At 42.6% G+C, this 24,057-nt stretch overlaps 1 protein-coding gene across 1 annotated transcript in view; it reads right to left on the bottom strand.

Moving 5' to 3' along the window:
* Window positions 1-24,057, bottom strand: part of RYR3 (ryanodine receptor 3) — a 526,048-nt gene that overhangs the window by 357,482 nt on the left and 144,509 nt on the right. The window contains exon 2 of the mRNA XM_042942518.1: window positions 1,800-1,919. Within this exon, the coding sequence (XP_042798452.1) occupies window positions 1,800-1,919 (120 nt within the window). The remainder of the gene's footprint in view (window positions 1-1,799; window positions 1,920-24,057) is intronic.

Here is a 24,057-nt window from a genome sequence, read left to right as displayed (position 1 = left end):
GAAACAGAAAGCAAGGTTGAGCGACTTGCCCGTAGTCACATGACTAGCTAGTGGTTGAGGATTAACTTCTTGACTTCTAATCTAGTCATCTTCCTATTATCCCAGACGGCTGGGAATGAAAAGAAAAATATCTAGCTAAGGACAAAAGCAACTGAGAAAAGACCTCAGGGAAATCAAGTCTAAGGCCTTTAAAAAAGATAAAAACATCTTCCTTTTCTCTCTGCCACTTATTTTAACGGGACTCTGTCCTTTTGGCACTGGTCACACATGTCACTGATCGATGTTTGAACTCAGGGATTGGTGACCTCCCTGGGAGGGCACAACAGTGAAGGAGAGGACAGGGGCTTCTGGGACATGCTGTCTTCACAGTGCACATCTGGTGTTCAGCCACACCAAGCATGTCTGTGTTGTAGATGTTCATGTGGAGAAACAGCATGCTAATCCGGTGGGCCTACTGGAAAATATAGTAACCATTTTCTGTTTTAAAAAAATGGCTCTGTGAGGAGGGTAAGATGGTTAGCTGTATGTCAGCTTGGCTCGACCATAGTACTCTGTTATTTAACCAAACACCAATCCAGGTTTTGATGTGAAGGTATTTGATAGATGTGATTAACATCTATAATCAGTTGACTTCAAGTTAAGGTGATGACCCTTGATCATGTGGGTGGGCCTCACGCCATGTTTTTTTTTTGTTTTTTTTTTAAACATTTATTTATTTTTGAGACAGAGAGAGACACAGCATGAACAGGGGAGGGGCAGAGAGAGAGGGAGACACAGAACTGGAAGCAGGCTCCAGGCTCCGAGCCATCAGCCCAGAGCCCGACGCGGGGCTCGAACTCGCGGACCGCGAGATCGTGACCTGAGCCGAAGTCGGACGCTTAACCGACTGAGCCACCCAGGCGCCCCTTAAGGCTTTAAAAATAAAAACCGAGGTTTCCTGGAGAAAAGATATTCTGCCTCAAGACAGCATCAACTTCTCCCTGAGTTTCTACCCTACTGACTTGTCGTATAGATTTTAGACTTACCAGACCCAATAATTGCGTGAGGCAATATCTTAAATCCATCATCTCCCCATCCACCCACCCATCGAGAGAAAGGGAGAGATCCCACTGGTTCTGTTTCTCTGGAGAACCCTGACCGATCTAAAGGTCTGGCCAGGACCGCCAAGTATGGTGATCTTGCTGAGCACACGGATACACTTGACAGATCACGAAAAGTAGAGACAGTCTGAAACTGGAGGAAGAAAAGGTTTGGCTGAAGAGACAGGACATTACATGCCACCACGCAGGCAGGGACTAGAGCAAACACTCCTCTCTGCCCCCAGGTCACAGTGGGCAGGCAGGGGTAACGATCGCAGGAGCTCGGCACGGTCTGAACTGAGAGCAGTGGGCTTTCCGTGAAGCTCAGGCCCAAGCACCTGGGAGTCCTGGTAGCCATAAATGACAGCTTAGAGTACAGAACCCGCACTGAGGACCTTTAGGAATTAACAACACAAAAAGGTGTTCTGGGAATATGAAAACAACCTCTTCTGTGACAGTGACCTCAAAGCATCACTGGTGTCCTGGGGAACACAGACAGACAAGGCACCACTAATTCTTCGCTGCTCTGGATTCCTACTGTTCCTGGGCTGGGGAGAGTCACATTTTACTTCCGATCTGCTTCCCATCTGAAAAACAAATGCGTCCTTTCTTTCTACCTTCTTCCTTATCACTCTCAACCTCCTCTCCCTGCAGCTCCTTCCCCTCAATGACTGCCTGGGGGGTCAAGGGAGAAGGTGCAGGGCAGGCAATCAATCCTACCTTGGCTTCTGAAGTGGGTTCCAGGAAGCACAGGCGGTTTCCCAGGCCCTCGGCTGCCAGGCAGAACTTCCTCTGCTCCTTGTGAATGTTTGCGATGCACTGGAGAACCACTTCATCTTCCTGCCGGCAGAACAGAGACACACGTGCAAGTGAATGAGGGGCTGCCTTCCCATGTGGAACCAGGTCCCCAAGTCACCCTGCTATATCGTCATCACGTACACCGAGAGGCACATACTTTTGAGCATGATACAGAAAAGGAGAACATATGGCAGTACTGAACACCTCCCCTGAGTACTCTGAACTCTGGGGTGGGGTCAGTGGGTGCAGGTACATGTATGTGGAACGCATGTACCCCACACCTCTAGAGCACGAGCCTCGCTTCTGAGGTGCAGGAAATGCACACAATCCGGCTGAGCAGCCAATTCCAACACGTGAGCGGACATGAAAGTAAATCTAAGCCATCTCCAAATACATAATAAGAACAGAAAATTGAGACGAGACTGAGGGGGAACAGAGACAACAGCAGAGATCAGACGGAGGTGGGGTTCGTGCAGGGCAAGTCCGTTGTGTGTGAGGCTTGGAGGAAGCAAGAGACATGTTGTTGGGGGACGGGGGCCCATGTAGTGGGTAACACATTCGCCAGAGATGACAGAAGGAAGCTGTGGAGGGTGACAGGAAATGGGTTTCAGACATATGGGAAAGGAAGCTCAAGAGAAGCCTTGAAGCTTGAGATTGGAGGGAGGAGGTGAAGGTCAAGTTGAGGAGCCACTCTGAATTCCTTAAGGAGGGGACCTCCTTCCTATGCATCACTCTCAGAAGCAACCCTGCTGAAATTTCAGAGGCCTTGTTTGCATGGCATCCCTCTTGTTGATCGTCTAGAAATGAGGCCAACCTCTATTTACACTAACATGCTCACCTCTCGCACAGTCCTGACCGAGGCTGAGAGGAAATCATTTTCCTTACAGTTTCTCCAATCTGTTAGTCTATGTACCCACTCTCTCCCACCACTCAATGTTGGATTGCAAACATCAAAAAGATTTGCAGGTGTGGTTATGTTAAAGGAGTAACCAGAGGAAGGCCACTTGAAGCTTCCTCCTTAGCAACTGCTCTCCAGTTGCCCGGTCTCACCCCCATGTCCCCCGATTTTAGTGTTTGTCCCAGAGTATTGGACAGTCAGATTAAACAGAAACAGCTTTTCTGAAAAGGGGTCTGCGATGTGCATAGTCATGTGGAAAAATAAAATCCTTCTACCTGATGGGAAGATAAAGAGATCGAATAGTAAGAGATCCCACAAAAGAGGTCTGCTGGTGCCCAGAGATTGGTCAGAAGCTATAGGAAACTATAAGAAGCCACAAATCACAGACATATGAAAAGAATATGGAGGGGAAAAAAAGTTTCACACTTCTACTGGCACTGGAATGTCACTGTTCGTCATTAAATTGAGTCACTAATAAAAAGCCTCCGCTTAGAGTGCAGTCAGAATTCATGGTCTTCACTTGAATTGAAGCAGAACAGAACTCCAGGATGGCACTACTCTCAGAATGTGGATTCGGTGAAATTTCTGAAGAGAAACAAGTTTTCCCCCAGCTGGAGTCTCCCACAGATCCTCAGGGGGGAAGAGGTGATCACATCCTCCCCAAGGGCACAGGCAACAAGGGAGTACTCTTAATTGTCAAAATCACTGAGGGACACTATGCGCATTGCAAAATGGGTCATGAGACTTATGAGGTCTGTACTTCAAGAAGCAGTCCTCAAAACACCTAATTTTTCTGTCCCAAATGTTGAGAGGACCCCCTACTGAGAAATATTTAAATATGTCCCACCTACATACCATTTGCCAACCAAACAATAGTCATTTAGAAATCACAGGTGTGTGTTAAGGACTAGACTTTTCATGAGCTGGTAAAAGTCGACAGAATTTTCTCTTCGACTTGAGTTGAAGGTACGTCTCTGCATGACCTTATTTCCCATGCCCTTTCCACTCCAACGTGCCCAAACCACCTTAGCTTGACTTGGCATTAGCTGCCTCTCTGTCTTCTGAAACTTCCCCGTTCTATAACTCACATCCTCATAAGCTAGGCTGCCAGTCAGCTAATGCAATAAAAAAACCTTGCCCTAGCTCAACAGCTGTCTGCTGAGGAGCACTTGGCACAAACATTTTCCTAGGTCCACACTCTGGGTGGCACACAGATGGGTGTGAGGCTCTGAGCCAAGTTTACTGTTGTCCCAAAGCTTTCCCTTTTTCCCCACATGCTGTCTGGAACCGGATGCTCCTTGCTGACCTGGCTTGTACCTGCCTTCATTCCAGGCGGCACCTACCATTCTCCACAAACCTCCATCAGACCAACATCCTGAGCCTTCGAGTACCCGACACTGTCATCTTTGCACCCAAGTTTCATTCAGAACAAGTTAATCCAACCCATCACATCACATCTTCTATGCCCTAAACACAGACCACAGCCCCTCCAGTTACCAGCCCTCCCTAGTTGACTCCTTCCTGTACTGATGTACATTCTCTTCTCCCATTACCTCTCTCCCTTTGTCCCTTTGCTTTAAATCAAATCTGGGTATTTACAGAAGGTACCATTTCCAAGGAACTCCCTGTCACTCACTGGAGGCTGCAAATTCTTCCATCTTCTTGTAACTCCCCTCCCATCCCTCAATGCCAAATTCAGATAATCGCTCTCCTACTCAGGTCCAAAACTCTTCAATTTCGAGGTATGTGACAGCCAATCTCCACATCTTCTCAAGTCATCTACCAACATCCTACTTAATTCTCCCACCTTTATCTGATTCTTAACGACCATCACAAAGTCTGATCATTTTGGTATGAATTCAATACACATTTTTGACTACCATCCAATGACAAAGCATTCTGCCAGGATACTGCAGAGCATACCTAGTTTTAGAAGACAAGATCAGTTAATACTGGAGTAGTGGAGTTGATGTCTGAAAGGCCAGCTCCTGGCCTTTCTCCCTGCCACCTGAGCCATCATATCGACTAATTTCAAGGTTCACGTGGATAATCTCTTCCAAGTGAACACCTTGACCTAATTACTTGCACAGTTTCAGTAACACGCTATGCGTAACACTCCTTGTCAAAACCTACAACAGTTCCTATTCTAAAATCCAGAACTAGACTATCTTACTCCGAACCAGACTATCTGGCTCTATGAACCCAAGCCTCTCTTTCTTGCTTTCTCGTTCTCTTATGTTCATTGTTCTTGCTTTCCCTCACCAAAACTTCTGATTCCCAATTCCTAGAGAGCCCTGCCTTCTCTTCCTCTTCACCAGGAAGAGAAAGGATTTTTTGATAGAGAAAGTAACACAACTCTGGGGTTTTGTTCTACTATCAACTTATGGGATTCTTTTTCCAGTAATACATTTTTGGCTTGTTTGAACTCTGGTTTCACTGGAACAAGATCATAAAATCTCCCCTCTTTGTAGAACTCACAACAGATTCAACTCAGTCACGATCAAATCACCTCCTCCCCCTGCCATCTATAAGACAAAGATAAAATAAAGAGGAAAGAAGGGTTAGGTCAGAGGGCACAATAATCAGTAATGAAAAGACTTTTTAGACCTACCCTCTCAACTTAAGGATGAGGGGTGCACCTGTCTTAAGTCCCCAAGAAATACCAAAGATCACATAAGCATCTCTGGTTTTCCACTCACTATGTCAAAAGGTCTCTGCTCCCTTCCCTCGCAGGTAAGTTCTTTCCTCTGTCTCTACCCTCATCTCCCCTCCATTCCTACTGCCTTCCCATCTCTCAAGTAAGTCTTGTCCAGCATCCCTGAAGTTCTCCTCCTTGAAACTCTTCTGTTCCTTTAATCAACTGTGTTCTCCTGTCTTTCTGATGGAACCTTCCTATGTCCACTTTCTCCTGGCATTCCTTCACATAGGGATCACCTAAGGACTGGTCCTCATCATCTTTGCTTAGCAATCCCATCCATTCTTCAGGCTTCCAGTTTTATTCTGATTAGTAGTTGGACCATCTGTATCTCCAACCTGGTGGCACTCTAAGGTTCCAAACCTCCACTTATCCCTGACTTTATCCAAATACTCATGCTCAACACTGCAAACCGACATGTCCCAATGAACCAAAAGGTACATTTCCAGCCTACGCATCCTTTTATGTTGTCCATGTTTGTTAGTGACACATACAACCTCTTGGCAACCCAGGCCCAAATATCACCACCTCCTGTCTGAGTCTTCCCTCCTGCCTGTCCTACAGCAAATGGGCCAGAGAAAGGACAGACTGGAGGTCTAGAGATGAAGACAACTCAGAGCATTCTTCCTCTGATCTATTTCTAGAGGCACAGCTCTGACCTTACCATTTGTCTGTTGAAAATCTATAATGGCTCTCTCTCTCCACTGTCCACATAGCAAATACAAACTCCTTGAGCCAGCATATGAGGACCTTCACTTTCTGACCTTTTCCCCCCAACTTCTTCCCTGTCGAGTTCCTTCACCTGTCTACCCTCATATTCTTACACAATCACTAACTCTAAAGCTGCCCTGATTTGCCATTTTTCCATGTTCATATATTGCCTATTCTCCCAAGTTTAGCTCAAGTGCCACATTCTTTTATGAAGCCTAAGTAATCTCTCCTCCATCCAAATTGCCATAGCAATATCACCATACTCTTGCCTTATGTTTGTTTACATGCACAGTTATCCCCGACTCTATATTTTGAAATGGCTAACATTTACTGATATTGGACTGTATGACTGGCACTGTGTTTTATGAGTAATAAAGCTTACTTCACCCCAACACTATGGTGTAGGTACTGTTTTCACCGGCATGTCACAAATGAGGAGCCCTACACAGGGTAGTCAAGTAACTTGCTTATGGTCTCATGGTGGTGAGGGGTAGAGTCTGGTACCCAATCCAGGCAGTCTGCATCCATGCTTTCTCTCCCATCTCTCTCACAGCTGGCTCTGAACCCCTTGAAGGCAAGGTCCATGTCTGGTTCATATTTATATCTATCAGGATACTTGCTAGCATAGTGCCTTATGCACAATATACATCCAGTTAGGATTTATTCAATGTATGTGTTTTTTACCTTGTAATCTAAATTATAAAAGCACAGAAAACTGTTTCCCCATATAGGCTGGGAACATAATGTGTTTGGTAAAAACATGTTGACTGATCAAGATATGGAATCAGATTTAAAAAAGATTTCTCTACTCTCACCCATGTAACAATAATTATTCCAGAAAAGGTCACTTTTCTATTGATAAAAATATCAACTATTCGTTCCATACCAGACACATTGCTGAGATTTCCCCCTAGATTATTTAACATTAACAACAACACGACCATTTTAAGAATGAGGAAACCAAAGATCAGAGGAATCTGGCAATTTTAAGAAATGAATATTTAAGGAGCAGTCATTAGGTGCCACCATGTCACAGCATCTCAGTTAAGTCCTTACAACCATCCTGTAAAGAAGATACTAATATTCTATTTGTAGATAACGATATTAAAGCACACAGAGGATAATTAATTTGCCTAATACCACACAGCATGTAAATAATAGATTTTGACCTTGAACCTTAGGATTATCTGAATCAGGAGGCTGTCCTATTTACCATAATGCCCAACAGTCTCCCAAGAGACTGACCTTAGTAACAGGTCTGAATTCACCTATCCCTGACTCTAAGGCCCGTGGTGATCCTGTTGATAAAAATAGGTAACTCCCAGCCACCAGCCCTCTCACATGGCCATACAATGTTGACAAGTAACCACATCACAGAGCACGATGCCATAGAGAATAGCCAGAGACCTAAAATTCAAATAAAACAAAATTTTTCTGTGCTCCATGACTTAACACTGGAAGGAGTGTACGTCATCCCCAAACTTGTAACATAGGGGGAAGAATGATTAAAATCCAAGGTATATCATATGTCAGCATCCTTCCAAGCTATGTAGTTCATAAGCGCCAGCTATTCCTGTCATAGATTCAGTCTGTGGTGGTGTTGAGTGATTGTCCCTGAACAAGGATATACAGCCTTTGGCTCTCTTTGCTTAAATTTCATGTTATCACAGGTCATCTCTGACAAAGTTTCTTTCTATACTCCTCTAGCTAAAGAACCTTGAATTTGAAAATGAATGGAGCTTGCCTATTCTATCTCTACTGCTTCTTTCTTATACCCTTGGCTCCTGGTCCAAGGGTCATGACAACCTTGTTTGGAGTTCTGTGTTGATGGCTGGGGGCACCTTGGCTCTCCCTCTTCTCCCTGGGTCATTTGCAGAGAACTCTTTGGGACAAAACAAAATGGCTGACAGCTCTATTTATGGTAGATCATTAGGCAGCTGATGACAGCCCTATAGTTAGATGGGCACATCACTGATACTAAGAAGCTCGTGAGCAGAGAGCGCATGGGACGGAGCGCAGTCCAGCAGATTTCATGGTCCACATTTAAGCGCAGATATTACTGCAGAGGAAAATCCATAACCATTTATTCAATGCTTTAAAGAGGAAGATGTGTCCCAGCCACTCATCTTGAACATCAGACACTATGTTAGGAAACAAACCACCTACTAAATATATGCAGACATGGGTGAGAGAGCTCATTCTCAGGATTTACCCCTACAGCATCTCTTCAGTGAAAAATAAGTAGGCTTTTGAAATGATGAGACCATCCCTAAATTATTTCACAAGTATTAATGGCACTGGTGGTCTACTGTATGTCCTAAACATCAATCACTCTATTTACTTCCTCAGATTCTAACCTCCTTGAAGGCAGGAATGTCTCATCTCCCTATGAATCCTCAGTGCCCTTCATAGTGCCTGGCACAGAGTAGAAAAGTACAATTATTTGTGAATTTAGTGAACAAATCACATAGTTTGAAAACAACAGCATTAACAAAATTGCTGATGCATAAAAAATTCACATAAAAATCCTTCTGCATTTCTTTACTTGTATAGTCTAGAATGCCAACAAGGAAATAGTGGGGAGCATATAGAAGGAACTATGATATCCTGCTTCCACAATGGCCCCATGAGACATACAAGTATTTTTAATCCCATTTTAAAAATTATGGATCTAAAGGTTATAGACTGAGGGAGGAGGCTAACTAGTCCAATGTCCAACTCACAGAAGCTGACATTATATCGTGTCCCTAGAGACAACCCTTCTAGGGTTTTTCTGTTGCTGTGGTCTGTTTTTGTTGTAGTATGATTACACTTTTGAAAATCCCCATTGTTTTTCCAATCTCTCCAAAATTAGGGATGGTTCCCATCTCTCATTCCTTACTACTCACCGATTGCTGCAAAATGCAGTAAAATGGAAATCTTGGGATCCAAAGAGAGAAAGTTGATATAGTTTATCATTCCTTCCTTCTTGGAATACTTTATTCATTTGGTTCATAGGGTAGACTCTCTTTTGGTTTTCTCCTATACTCACTAGCAGATCTTCCTCAGTCTCCTGGGCTAGCATCCTGCCCTACCCTCTCCGCCACTACCAGCAGGGCTCACAGGGTGTTCCTTGGAGTTTCCCTCTTTACCTGCGCTCTCTTCCTTTGTGATCCCATTTGATTACATGGCTTTTAAAACCATCAGTACACGAATGACTCCCAAGTTCATATCACCACCAGCTTAGACTTCTCCTCTGAACTCTAGCTTATATCTCCAGTTGTTCTAGTATCTCCAAAATCCAACTCCTAATCATCTCCCCTGAGAATGTCCTTCCCAAAGTCTTGTCTGTCTCGGGACATGGCAACTTCTTTAGGGTCTCAGGCAAGAAAATAAATCAGTAGCTAAAGTCAACAAAAATATCTGCACTTTCTAGATGACAGCTATTCTTAACTACTACAAAGGGGTATTTCTACCATGAGGTGCTCTCCTCAGCATTTTGAAAATTAAAAAAAAATAAAACAGGATAATTACTACTTTTATTAATTTAGAGCATTTGAAGTATAAAAATAAAGGCCTTTTTAACATACTATATGTAAAAAATAAAATAAAATAAAAATATCGGAGTCCAGAGTGCCCAGGTGGTTCAGTAGGTTGCGTGTCCGACTCTTGGTCCCAGCTCAAGTCGTGATCTCATGGTTCATAAGTTCAAACCCCACATTGGGCTCCCTACTGTAAGCACAGAGCCTGCTTCAGAGCATCTGTCCCCTCTTTCTGCCCCTCCCCCTTCTCAAAAAAATATATAAAAAATCTTGGAGTCCTATTGATTCCTTTTTTTTCTTCTTTCACCTCACATCCACATCAGCAACTAATCCTACCCATTCTACCTTCAGGATGGATCCAACTGGACCACCAGGCTCAGGCCATCATTTCTTGTCATGATTATTGCAGTCACCACTCCTGTTTCCCATCTTTTCTCTACACCTCTTCTCTGCCCCCAGATAGAAGTTTTTAAAACCTGAGATATGTCACTCCACTCCTCAAAACCCTCCGGCGATTTACTGTCTTATTCAGGAAAAAGGCAGAATTCTTACTGTGGCCTATGGGGGGCTAACACCTTCCAACAACCTCTCTATCACCCTTTGCTTGCTCACTTTCAGCCACACGAGCCTCCTTGGAAGAGGCCCAACTCTTGAAGCATGACCTTCCCTCACACGCTTTGTGCTTGCTCTTTCCTTTGCCCAGAATGCTCTTCTCCCAGAGGTCTGCAGACCTCCCACCCTCACTTCCTTCAGGTGTCTGTTCAGTGTCTTCTCATCAGAGGGGCCTTCCCTAATTACCCAATATATAATTACAACCTCAATCCCACTCTGCGCTTCCCATCTTGCTTCATCTGCCTTCTTGGCCAGCGAGGACTGCCTACCTAAGAATATATATTTCTTAGTTGTCTCCTCCTTCGTTAGAATGTAATGAACCGTACCTCTTAGACACAGTTTTTCTCCTCAATGCATCTCCAGTGCCTGGAAAAGTGCCCAGTACATGGTAGGCGCTCCAATGGTCACTGAATGACAGCCTAGTCATATTGTTTCATATTAGACACAAGAACTTACACCTTCATTGCACCCTTCTGTTGCTTTATAGGAAGTGATCTAACAGTCCTCAGACTCAGCTGGAATTGTTTGCTTATGTAGGGGACTGACAAGCCATAGAGTCACCTGTAGCCTCCAGGGCCCTTTCTGCTCCAGCAACTGGAAGGCATGTTTTGCTTGCTCTTCATAACTTTTCTCATTGCTGAGAAGGCAGAGTTTGGAGCTTGACTGTAAAATCTATTCAGTGTCACCCATGGGTTGGTCTCTCTGGAACTTACAGGAATAGGGCAAAGGGGGAAGCCTTTCTCTACATTGATTAGTGGGACAAGCAGGCACCAGGGTTTACACAGGGATTTAATTCCCTCTCAGACAGATCATGCTGCTATTAGACATGGAAGAATGCAGTGGCCTGTGACATGTTTGTCTAGAAATAATGGCCAATTATTAACACTTACCTATTCTCATAGGACAGAAAAATAATGATCTAGTTGGTACCAAGGAAATTTCACAGGGAGGTTTTCTATAAAATTTTATGTGCGATGTTGGTATTTTGAATACTTCTCTCCCACCCAGTGAGAACACACTGGGTGAGTAACCATACCCAGGTGCATGCCCTTACCTCTTTGGTTTCTTTTCTTCTTTAGGCACATCAGCCAGGGTAAAATATGAATGGGAACAAGCTAGAATACTAAAGCAAACATGGTGTTCAGCGTCTAACCTAAGAGGTGTAGCAAGGGTTGGTAATACAGTTACTGTAGGAAAGTATAGGTCTCTGGAACCAACACTGATCTGAACCTAATATTAAAAAGGGGATCTAACCAGGACACTTCAACTTCCCATGTTTACATTATGGACGCTGATGAGTTTGCTCTGTGTCTCCATCCTCATGCAGTCTGAGCACTGTAACCCGAGAACCATGCAAAGGGCATCCAATTCTGATTCTACCATGGCACTACTGAGACCTGGACAAACCATGCAATGATAAGCCACATTTTTATGTTATTAGATCTATTCTTTAAGTAAATTTCCTTTTTTTAAATCATTGATTCTTGGATCTTCAGCTTCTGAATTGAGGTATAACACCTTCCCTGGGTCTTGCAACTCACCCATGACAGCCCACCCACTTGTAGCCCACCACTTGTTAGATCTTCTAATAGCATCTAGGATGAGGGGTGAGGGCCACAGTACTGTCTGCTTTTGGTTTAGGGAAATAAACTAAACAGGGAGATTGTTTCTACTAGCATAATGCTTTCTTATGCTACTTTCTGGAATTTTCCCCTTTAAGATTTTTAGCAAAAGTAAATGACACTAAAATAGCCAACATGAAGGACACAAACACTCTTGTGTGCATAATCAATCCAATTTACTGAACACGTTGTAAAATCCAAAAGCAACGACAAAGCATCTAGCAATTTCCATACAAAATCTAATAGCTAGGGAACACTGTGCCTTTTTCAGAAAGGATGCTTGATAAAGTTAGTAGATTGTAATGAAATTTATGGGCTGACATTTAGATAGATAAGTCTTTGAAAATAGGTCACTTAAAAGCAAAAGAAGTGTTTTCATAATTTAATGGTGCTAAAGCCCTATGAACTATCCAGGACTACTTTCAGAAAGACAGGAAGAGAGGGAGGGAGGGAGGAAGGAAGGGAAAGAGACATAGAGAGAGAGAGGAAATGAACCCATCAATTTCTCCCAGCTCCATTCAGGATTAAGTCATAAATTCACTCAAGAAATATTTGTGTGCCTATTAGTGTGTCAGACTCTGTTTCATGGACTGGGGTACAGTGATGAACAAGACGGGCCACACATCTACCTTTCTGGAGTTCCCATCCTAAGTGGATGACTATCCTGTAATATACATTGACTCAAATGGGTTTTCAGTGGCGGTGGTTTGCAGACATGATATAATCCAGGACCAGAAGAATCTGAGTGAGACAGAGACAAGAACTCAGGGATGTTTGAGCTATTTCTCTTTCCTCCCTGATATTTTTTCTGTCCCATGATTAGTGTTTGTTTCTATCAGAAACTATCAGTTACTTCTCTGCACTGTAACACTTGGATTTCTGATCTAAATCCCCTTAACAGAAATTTTCTGTTTTGAAGCCAAGAATTACATCCTTCTCATCTCCATCTTGTTTGTGTTGTATACTTAATACCTACCATGTGGGGCAAACATGTCACAAATGCGTCAAGTTAAAATAATGAAGTTTAGGACAAATAGTGGATCAAAACATTGGGTCAAATCTGAGTAAAAAGCTGTAGACCAAGAGTACCCAACAGTCAGGAATCAAAACCAGACACTGTCAGAAAGATACCTACACTTATACGGTCAATTAATTTATGTCAAAAGAAGGCAAGAATACACAATGGGGAAAAGACAGTCTTTTCTATAAACAATGCTGGGAAAACTGGACAGCTACATGCAAAAGAATGAAACTGGACCATTTTCTGACGTCATATACAAAAATAAACTCAAAGTGGATTAAAGTGGATTAAAGACCTAAATGTGAGATCTGAAACTTAAAACTGGTAGCAGAAAACATAGGCAATAGTTTGACATCAGTCTTAGCAACATTTTTCTAGATAGGTCTCCTCAGGCAAGGGAAACAAAAGCAAAAATTCCTATTGGGACTACATCAAAATCAAAAGCTTTTGCACAGTAAAAGAAACCATCAACAAAACAAAAAGGCAGTCTATCGACTGGGAGAAGATATTTGCAAATGATACACCTGTTAAAACGTTAATATCCAAAATATATAAAGAACTTCTACAACTCAACATCAAAAATCAAATAATCCAATTAAAAATGAATAGATAACCTGAACAGACAGTTTTCCAAAGACATACAGATGGCCAACAGACACATGAAAAGATGCTCAACATCACTTATCGGCAGGGAAGTGAAAATCGAAACCACAATGAGGTATTACCTCATACCTCTCAGAATGGCTAGAATCAACAAGTAAAGGTAAGTGCTGGTGAGGATGTGGAGAAAAAAGGAACCCCCATGCACTGTTGATGGGAATGTAAATTGGTACAGTCACTAGAAAACAATATGGAGGCTCCTCAAAAATTTAAAAACAGAAATACCCTACGATCCAGGAATTCCACTACTGGGTATTTACCCAAAGAAAACAAAAGCACTGATTCAAAAAGATATATGCACCCCTATATTTATCGCGGCATTATTTACAACAGCCAAGATATGGAAGAGGCCCAAATGTCCATCGATAGATGAATAAAGAAGATGTGGTGTATCTACACAATGGAATATTATGCAGCCATAAAAAATAATGAAATCTTGCCATTTACAAGAACATGGGTGGATCTAGAAGGTACTGTCCTAAGTGAAATAAGTCAGAGAAAGACAAATACCATACGGTTTCACTTGTATGTACAATCTAAAACACACAAAGAAACCAGCAAAAACCAGACTTAAATACAGAGAACAAATTGGTGGTTGTCAGAGGGCAAGTGGATGGGAGGATGAGTGAAATAAAGGGGATTAAGAGGTACGAATCCCCAGAGCACCTAAGTCATGAAGATGAAAAGTATAGCATAGAGAATATAGCCAATAATATTATAATATGGCAAGCATGGAGTCATGAATAGAAGTGTTGAATCATATTGTACACCTGAAACTAATATAACACTGCATGTTAATTATACTTCAATTAAAAACAAAAACAAAAACCAGACACTGTTTGGGATCCTAAGACTCACTTCACGAAGAGACAGAGGACCTGTGAAAGCCAAGCAAAGCCTGTTTCTCGAAACGGGAATTCTCCTTGACACATCCCCTGGTGGCAGGGTTCAGCCTTTATTGCTCAGAGTCAAATCTGAGGTGAAATTTGGCTACCGTGTGCAACCATTTCCCACACTTCAGGATTTCAATTCAGCAACGCTCTTCCTATCACAAATCTGTGAAACTATAGCACTAGGGAAGGTGTGTGGCTAGAAGACAACTTAAATATAAGGAAGCTCCGCCAGGCACTGGTTTATATACTTTGTAGTTCATACAATCCTCAAAAATCTCCTCTACCTCTCAGTATACCCATTCTACAGGTGATGACACTTAAGCGCAGGCACACAGGTTAAGAAACTGCCCAGAGCCAGACAGTTATTTCTTTTGGGCATCCATTATTCATTCATTTATTAAGTATTCATTGTTTTGGTCTATTATATGTCATGCACTGCCAGGTCCTGGGAATACAAAAATGCATCAAAGCTAGTTAAGTGAGGATTTAAATCCAGTTCTGTAGGTCTCCAAAACCCAAGTTTTCCCCCACTGTATCAAGGCTCCTTTGTGAAGAAAGCATTTCAGTACCTTCATAGGTGACACCACTCCTGCTGACCGGTGCTGCTTTTTCAATTTCTCACCTTATTGGGGCTGGAAAGGGGTAGGTGTTACAGCTGGAAGGCTTTAATTGAAGGGTAGTTGCCTCTTTCTTAAATAAAATACCATCTGTTTCTTGATCTTCTGTCAAGTGAAAATACAACTTCAAGCCCCAGGACCACTCTCTCTGTCCACCAGGTACTAACTACCCCCACCTCCTTGCACTACCACACTGCTGCCCCTAAGCCCCGTCCTAAAAATCCTAGAACCCCCTCATTCTATGAACAGGCCTATAAAATGCAATGCCCTCCTGCAGCAAAATCCCTCGGAGTTCTTTGCCAAACCAAAATCCAGGGGTGCCTGGGTGGCTCAGTCGGTTGGGCGTCCGACTTCGGCTCAGGTCATGATCTCGCGGTACATGAGTTCGAGCCCCGCGTTGGGATCTGCGCTGACAGCTCAGAGCCTGGAGCCTGTTTCAGATTCTGTGTCTCCCTCTCTCTCCGACCTTCCCCTGTTCATGCTCTGTCTCTCTCTGTCTCAAAAATAAATAAACGTTAAAAAAAATTTAAAAAAAATCTAATGAAAACCCAATAAAATTAAAAGCACAGGAGATGGGGTCAGTCAATCTATTTGAGCCTGATTGCTTGATTCCTATTGTTAGAGAGACTAAAATTTATTCCATATCCCTTAGATGAAAAAAATTCCATATTGGCTTTTTTTCTAAATATAGTAATGGTTCTGAATCCCTATATACAATCATTTCAAACTCAGTCACAGCTAGGAAAGTTTTCCCCTTCTCAGGTCTGTGTAATAATCTAAGGAGATTTATATAGTCCATAAAGTTTGGAGTAAAGCAGCTGGTCTTCAAGCCCATCAAGATGGCTATTAATATGCTCATTATCCAAGCATGTGTGGTCCATTTGATGGCAGATATCTTCTACTTTTTACCCTTCTTACCCACAGAGACTGTGGTCCCCAAGATCTTGGTGTTTCAGGTCCAGCATCTTGACGTTCATCATCCTACCATCTCCTGGGTACAAGTATATGGACAGGGTTGCAGATCTCTGCTACCTACGAAGCCCCCTACAATGCCCTTCCCTGCTGCCTCTGAAATAAGACTTTTCTAGGTTTGGTCTCTTAGCCTCATCCTGTCCAACCCTCAGGGCCCATCCCCAACTAGGACCACCCAGATTTTCACCTCCAAGAGACTTGGGAAATAAGTGTTAGATCACTTCAGGGCAAAAGGAAGCCCCAGATATCCAAGACACAAAGTTCTGCTGGGCTTGGTGAGAAAGAAAGGAGGAAACAACTCATTTTTATTTACCATTTTTTCCTGGGTATCTCTCATTTTGAGGAGTCTATAGGAAAAAAAACAAATCTAACTCTGCTGTAAAGCAGTGGGGCTCAACCATATATGACACAAGAATCATATGAAGTACTTATAAAATATACTGATTCCTGAGTCCTACTCTAGTCCAAATGATGGGAATGTCTAGGGAAGGGTGCTGGGTGCAGGTATGGAAGGTCTCTCTGGGTGACTGATGCACAGTGAAGATGGAGACCTCCACAGACTCCAGGCAGAGGGGATAGCTGGGGGGCCAGAGGAGGCTGACACACACTCTGATACAGGTCTGGAATCACAAGAGAAAAGAATGGAGTTTTAGATATAACAGAGGGTAAGTAAGTGGGGAACGATCAATTGTTGTGGTTCTCGTTTTCTTTTAATCAAGGATCCAAAGACTAAGTCACTGCTGATCCAAGACCCTCCAATCACCAAAGGCTGCCATCTGTGGGTCCCTCACTAGGTGTGCTCCTCTAGAACATGGCACAATTCTTTTTTCTTTTCTTTTTTTTTTCTCTAGGCCTTTATAATATTGCCTTGTGGGATTTGAACACAGGGACTAAGAAGACAATCTATCAGCTATAAATCAATCACCAAGAAAAACTAGTATCTTACAGACTTCTCTAAAATTAGGGAATCTGATCTTAAAACGCAAAACTAGCCAAGTAGTAAGTTACTGAGTGTTCTCTATGTACCCAGCACTATCTATGTTAGAGTACTTGTGGGTCCTTCCTTTCCTTTCTCCAGCCCACTCCCAAACCTTTTCATGACAAGGTTTTCTGACAATGACTTTCTGGTAACTTCAAAGAACAGCATGTAAAGCTATTTTGAATGAGAAACACTTTTCATGTTCCATGAAGTGCTTCACAGCCAAGACAAAGAGGTCTCAAAATGTACAAGGGACCTTTTCATAGCTGTGGAGAGGCAGATCGTGGTGGGAAATCAAAGTCTTTCCATCTCTATAATAGTACATTTCCTTCTCAATGGGAGGAGTCAGAACCCCTAAACAATGCCCCAAAGTTCTTATGTTTCAATCTGACTTTATCCTTGGCACAGATGTTCTAGCTGGAAACAGGGAAAGCAACTGTAGTCTTCTTTCCAAAATGTGGGGAATGGGTATGGTTGGTATCCCACAATGTTAAATAACTCATGTGACTTACAAGTAAACGTATTCCAAATACAAATTTGAAATCATGCTAATCTATAGGTAGTCACCCAGGTGTTGAACACGAGCAAAATTTGAGTCACTATGTAACATTTATGGCTTCGGGGATTAAGAGCCTTACCTTTTACAACTTTAGGTTGTAACCTGAGTCAATTTAGAGTTAAACATCAGTATCTGTTCCTTTTGTATAAAGCAGATCGATGATACAGAAAGGCCTGTATTTTATCCCACAGTTGCACCTAATTGTGGCTTTGATGATTTCTGAGTCAGCCTTCACTAAAACCATACAGAGCAGATCACACTAGCAATAACCAAAAGCACTATCCATCTCCACCAGCAAAATCCAAAGCAAGGGTTCATGACCTCACTCTTCCTGCATTGCCATTGTCAGGTTCTCCTGTGCAAAATACACCTCTGAACCAAGATAAGGGAAGGAAAAATGGTCTACATGGAATCACAGAAAGTTTGGGGGAAAAGCACTTTGGGAGTGACTGAATCCAAACCTCTTGGGAATTCATCCATGCAAACATCAAGACAGAAGTTCAAACCCCTCTCCTTATCAGGGCAGAAATTCACATGGAAAGCACCAAAAAATACCATAAAAGCCAACTAAATGATGTACTAGTATTTTCCACACTTCTCTTTCTCATTAAAAACCTCCTCTGTCATGTGCTTGCCTGCTCTGCTTATCAACAGTCTGTCCACTAATGAGGAAATCCTCTTGTATTCTGCAAGATCAATTCTTTAGGCCTTATCAGAGCTAAGTAGCCTGGGGAGTTCCGAGAAGAAAGGAAATTTATTATTCATCTGCAAATATGAGAAGGGCTGATATATGGAAGATGGCAACCATCTGTTATCCACTGAAGTCGGAATGAGACAGGCTAGCCCTAAAAATATAGCAGAAATTGAAATGAGCTATGAGAAAGAACTTAAGAAAACCAAGGGTTAACCACCACCATAAATTATCAAGATTGGATTATAGCTTCTTTACAAACAGAATACAGAACAATCTTCTCTGGGATGTTGAAAGCATCTTGTGATTAGAATTCTGTAAGAACACGCTCTATGGAAATAGCCATTTAAAAAAAGATTATTTTTGGTCAATTTACCCAATGTGAGAGTCTTGATACTTGTGCACTAAAGAGCTTGAGCTCCATGAATGCATAAACTGTGTTTAATTCTCCTTCTACTGTTTAGCATGGCATTATGTGCAAATAAACAGGCAGTAAAGTATTTCTGCTGCTCTTTAACAAGGTAAATAGCTTTGCCTATTACTTTTCTCTAGAACCAATACCCAGGATTCTCGGGGTCTGTCCCTGTGACAATGTGACAAGGGTTCATCCATTTGATCAATGATGCATGATATTATCTCTGCTCCTGCAGCCAACTGCTTTCACTTTAGGTCACCAGCAACCTCCAATTTGTCATATCTAGGGAATATGTTCCGACCTTGTCTTTCTTGACCTCTTTGTGTGGTAATGGATATCACGAATCTCTTCACTTTTCTGGTAACAATCTTCTCTTTGGGCTTCTAAGGCATCACACTCCCAGCTGATGTCCAATCTTCTCACCTGTCATTCAGCCCCCCATAAGACTTGTGAGTTGGCAGTCCTCAGACTCTGTCCTCAGGCCTCTGCTCTGCTCAGAGTATTCACCAAGTGACTGTATCCAACTCATCGGTTTCAACCCATACCTCTTTCACTGGTGACTCCTCAGTCTTTCCTGAGACCAGTCCCCTATGTTAAAATGACGGCTGCTGGTCATCACCTCTGTTTGGATGTCCCTGACACACTGCAATCTATCTAAAACTCATCTTGCTATTTCTCCTTTCTCAGACTTATTCCTTCTGCATTCCCTGCATGGGGGACAGGTGCCATTATTCACCCACACACCCACTGGCAGAAGCCTTGAAGCCATCCACAGTTCCTCTCCCTTCTATATCCACTCAGAATTTTCTTTTCTTCCCTCCTATTTCCACTGCTCTTGCCTCAGTTCATACCCCTAGGATTACTATAGTAGCTTAGCACACTTGGACTTCTGTGCCACTCTTCTCCATTAACCCTCCATGCTTTCAGAGTGACATCCCCAGAAGAGCTCTGAGCAGTTCACTCCGTTCCTTAAAGCTCTCCAGTGGTCTCTCCAGAACTTTCAGATTCTGTGGAGTTCAAGGCCCACCCCCCCGCCCCTCATCTGCCCTCTTCTCTATAGTCTTGGTCCCTACCTTCCCTCACCAACCTTCACCCAAACACTAAACTTCAGCTGCCTGGAGCTACCTGCTCATGGACCATGTTTTACACTGACATCTGAGCCTTTAGTTGGCCTAGAGTGCCTTTCTCTATCACACTCCTCATTTTCTAAGACATCACACATGTCATCTCCTCTGGAAAGCTCTCCCTTATCCCACTATGCTTCCATAGTACTCCCTGCATGCCTCTGGCACTACATTTACTAGCCTGTACCCCAATGGTAGTTTTGTCTGCCTCCCTTTGCTGGTTATAAGATTCCTGAAGATGGAGACTATGTCCGATCCATCTGTGTGCCTAGAGCAAAACCTTGCACCTAGGGGGTACCCAGGAAATGCCTTATCAGTGGATGGCTGAGCTTAGCTGGCCCAAGATTTTAAGTTAAACTCGGTGTGTTATACAAGTATAGTCACCACATCCTAGTTTTTATTTGTTATGCCAGGACAATGGATGGGAAAGCAGGTGGGAAAAAAAGGCCAACTTTACAAGTAAAGAAGTAACAGGCTGGCTTAAACAAAGTCTTACCAGCAAGTGCCTCAATAACCTTCTCTGGATAATTTGATTTTAGAGTTCTCAGCAACCACGTAACTCCTGTTTCTTAGCCTTCAAGTCTTCTCTTGACTGGAAGCTCCTTGATGTTGGGAGCCATGTTTTCCAGTACTCCAGTATCTTCTTAGTTCTTTGCCAGCTGAACTTTCAACCTCAGAAAGAACTGAGGGAATAGACCAAGGGGGATGTTCTCTGGCCTCCAGTCCAATTCTCACTAGGCCTGTTCAGATTTTGAGCATTTGCCAATTTTCAGGGTTAATTCCACTCTCCTCTCCGTGCCACCCCCCCCCCCCCCCCCACCAAGTCTCAGCCTGACATGAACCCAGCCACTCCCATTTCCAAATGAGCCAGTCATTTAAGTGTGGATCCTCAGAAAGGACCCGGTGAAAATGGAAGTCTGTGTCTGACTCACTGTTCTTCTCCGACTGAGTCAAAGGGTTAACCATTTGTTGTGTAGTCTGGGTTCACCATATGTTTGCTCCTCTGAGGCTGATACTTCCTTTAGAGACAACATTTCTTTTTTTCTGATTAAAAAGGTCATGAACTGAAACCCGTGTGTTCACTATTGCAGAACACAAAGACAATGCAACAGCACCTGCTCGTTTTCCAAGTACAATGGCATTTGTGGTATGACAGCTTAGTCAACATCTGCATAAGATATTTATTTTTAGGGAAGCTAAATTGCTACTCTTTATACTATACCACTTGGCCCTTTTTGCATAAAACCTACAGAGGTGTCCTGTGTCCCACTTTAGACTTTTGTTTTATGGACAAGCAATAGCTATGGAGAACTTTCTCACCCAGGCAATTATGGAAGCAGATGTTGTCTCTTTCTACCACATGCCATGCCAGAATTTTCATGGGGAGATTGCTCTAGAGGAGCAATATATAAAAGTCCCCAAATAGCTAAAGGTAACCACTAGCAAAGCTGGAAAAATCTTATGGAATCAGCTGCATCTGGGCAAGGATCAGAGATAAATCGATAAAGAATGCCTAAAAGCTATATAAATCATAGTTAAGTTTGTTTTTCTGTAAATCTTGCTTTAAGGGGACACTTAACCTTCTTAGGCCTCAATCTGAGTTGACAAATGGATGTTCTAATAAAGGTTTTAGTTTATGTAGAGCTTAGAAATACAACTTGTTTCTTCAGTATATTCTCTTTTGAAGCTATAACCCACAATTCAAGTCGCAGCCCCTAAGAATGTTGGTTCAATAGCAGCCAACCTCACTGGAGTCTTCGAAGAGGGGCGAGAAGATAGAGTGCTGTTGGCTTTGCTACAATGGAGATTTTATCTTACAAGTTACACATTTGGAAAGCTAAAACCTCTATTGGCACTAACCCATTGCTGGAGGTTTTTATGTAATTATGGTTAAAGCATTAAGATTTTTTTTAAGTCTGTCTTGTGCATTGATTGATTTCACTATTTCAATTTTCATATAAATCCATTCCAGAAGAGTGGTGAAGAGTACCAGTTTCTGAAATCAGATGGGCTGGGTTGGAATCTTGTCTCTGCATCTAGCTATGTAGTCTTTGACAAGCTTTATTAACTTCTTGCCTCAATTTTTTTTTTTTTTTTGCTTGTGAAATGGGAACAGTAATAATTCTTTTATGCATTGTTTGAGGTTAAATGAGTTAGTAAATATAAAATCCCTGAAACCATAGTTGCACATAACATTCACTAGATAACTATAATATTAACAAAATACTATTATTTAAGAAGCCCTTTAAGAATAATCAGCATTCACTTCCTTATGTTTCCTTGTAACAATAGAATTGTTTGATCTTCACATATATTTCATTGATGTCTCCAAAGTTACAGCTATGATTTACAAAGAGAACTTGAGCCGATTCAATGGGGGGAGGGGGGTGATGTTAGTTGCTTTTGTGACAAATGAGATGCTCCTTTAAACCTAAACAATATAAAATTCCAACAGATTACTAACCCAAACCCATTCTATCAGCCCTACTTTTGGAAGGTTTAAGTTAAAGGAAAATGTCTTGTTTCTGTCCTTTAATAGATGGTCAACATGCTGGGTGATCACGAAGACTGACCCAAATGAAAAGACACAAACTGTTCCATTTACCTTCTGCCCCGACCCATACCCCACAAACAAGCCTGCCTATTTACTCCACCTAAAGGCTGGATCTTTCCCATTCTTTGAAACCAGTTCTAGTACTGGGAAATAGGCAAATAAATATGAGCTAGGACCCCAACTTCTGCCCATCTCTCAAGTTCTAGTTGGTTGCTGGAGTAGAGGTCCTTTCCTGTCCTTCCACCAGACATTGAGCGCCCTGGACAGCCTAAGTCTGTGGTGGCTATTTAACAGAAGAGGAACCAAAAACAAATTCCAAAGTCCCCAGTGAGTACTAATTAGATTCCTCACTGGCTGCACAGCTTTGGGTAAATCCTTCCTTTTATGGGCCTTATTTACAAAACGAAGTTAATAATGTCCAAGTCAGAGACTGCTATTGGAAGTAACACAATCGTGCATGTACATGCATTCTATGAACTGTGAAACAGTACAATCATAACAAATACTGATGATCCCAAATCTTGGCCTTTGTTTTTTAATCTCCCAGTTTTCCCGGCCCTATCATGCTTGCTGTGTCACCTCCAGTTCCTCTCCACACTTGACCTCTGGCTTCTAGATCTTCTCAACGCTTCCATCCAAAAGCTGGCAGGCCCCTGCAGATGCTGCAGATGCATTAATAATCCTGCAGTTAACATAACCTGCTTGTTCACCTCAACAAATCTGATGTGCAGTGCATTTTTCTCTAGTGTTTTTTTTTTTTCTTTTCTTTTCTTTTTTTTTTTAACGTGGGCTCCTCTTTTCTGACAATCCTGACAACTTCCAACAGAGCTATGCGGCCAGTGGGCACTCTCTCCATTCAGTTTATATATTAAAGCCTCTACCAGGCAAATGGGCTGGTATATGAGGGTGGGGAGGAAGCAAGAGGAGGAGGAGAGGGTGCAAGACTAAATACAGGTAATGACTGATGGCCATTGCTATCTGCTGGGGCAAAAAAAAAAAATGAAGCCCTATTTACTGAGTGTCTAATATGTACCAGTTCTATGTCAGGCACTTTATAAATACTAAGTCATTCAATACTGACAATAAACTCATATGCATATTACAGATGAGAAATCAAGAAGGCTCAAAGCATACGCCATTTATCCAAAGTCACACAGTGGTGGAGACGAAATGAGAATTAGGTTCTGCTGGAATGGATGGAGGGGAAAAGTCACCTCATCTTTACTTTCAGCCACCTCCATGTGTCTCCAATAAGAGCCACAGGGCATCTTATTTCTGCTTGTTTTGGAGACCACTGCAAACATCAGAGGGGATGGGAATAGGTACTGGAGGCTGTAAGCTGGAGAGTCACTAAGTAGGCCTTCTATCTTGGGGCAGTAAGAAGGACTGGAGTAGGAGATGCTGAGTACTGCTGTTTCCTGTGGTTCAGAGCATGCATTCTGGAATCCTTTTCCTTCCTGCCATCTACACGTGCATGTGAACTGGGCATGACCCAAATTTCTGCTTGGCAGGACAATCAGGGAGCCTGGACTGAGTGCTTCTGTAGAGATAAGGATCCTGCAGGCTCAGCAGTCTGAATAAAGACTACACATGTAGTCCGTAAGTGGATGCTGTATTCAAACAAAGACTAGGGAGG

The sequence above is a fragment of the Panthera leo genome, chromosome B3 (genome assembly GCF_018350215.1).
Source record: "Panthera leo isolate Ple1 chromosome B3, P.leo_Ple1_pat1.1, whole genome shotgun sequence".
Classification (NCBI taxonomy): domain Eukaryota; kingdom Metazoa; phylum Chordata; class Mammalia; order Carnivora; family Felidae; genus Panthera; species Panthera leo.
This window is presented reverse-complemented; position numbering and strand designations above follow the sequence as displayed.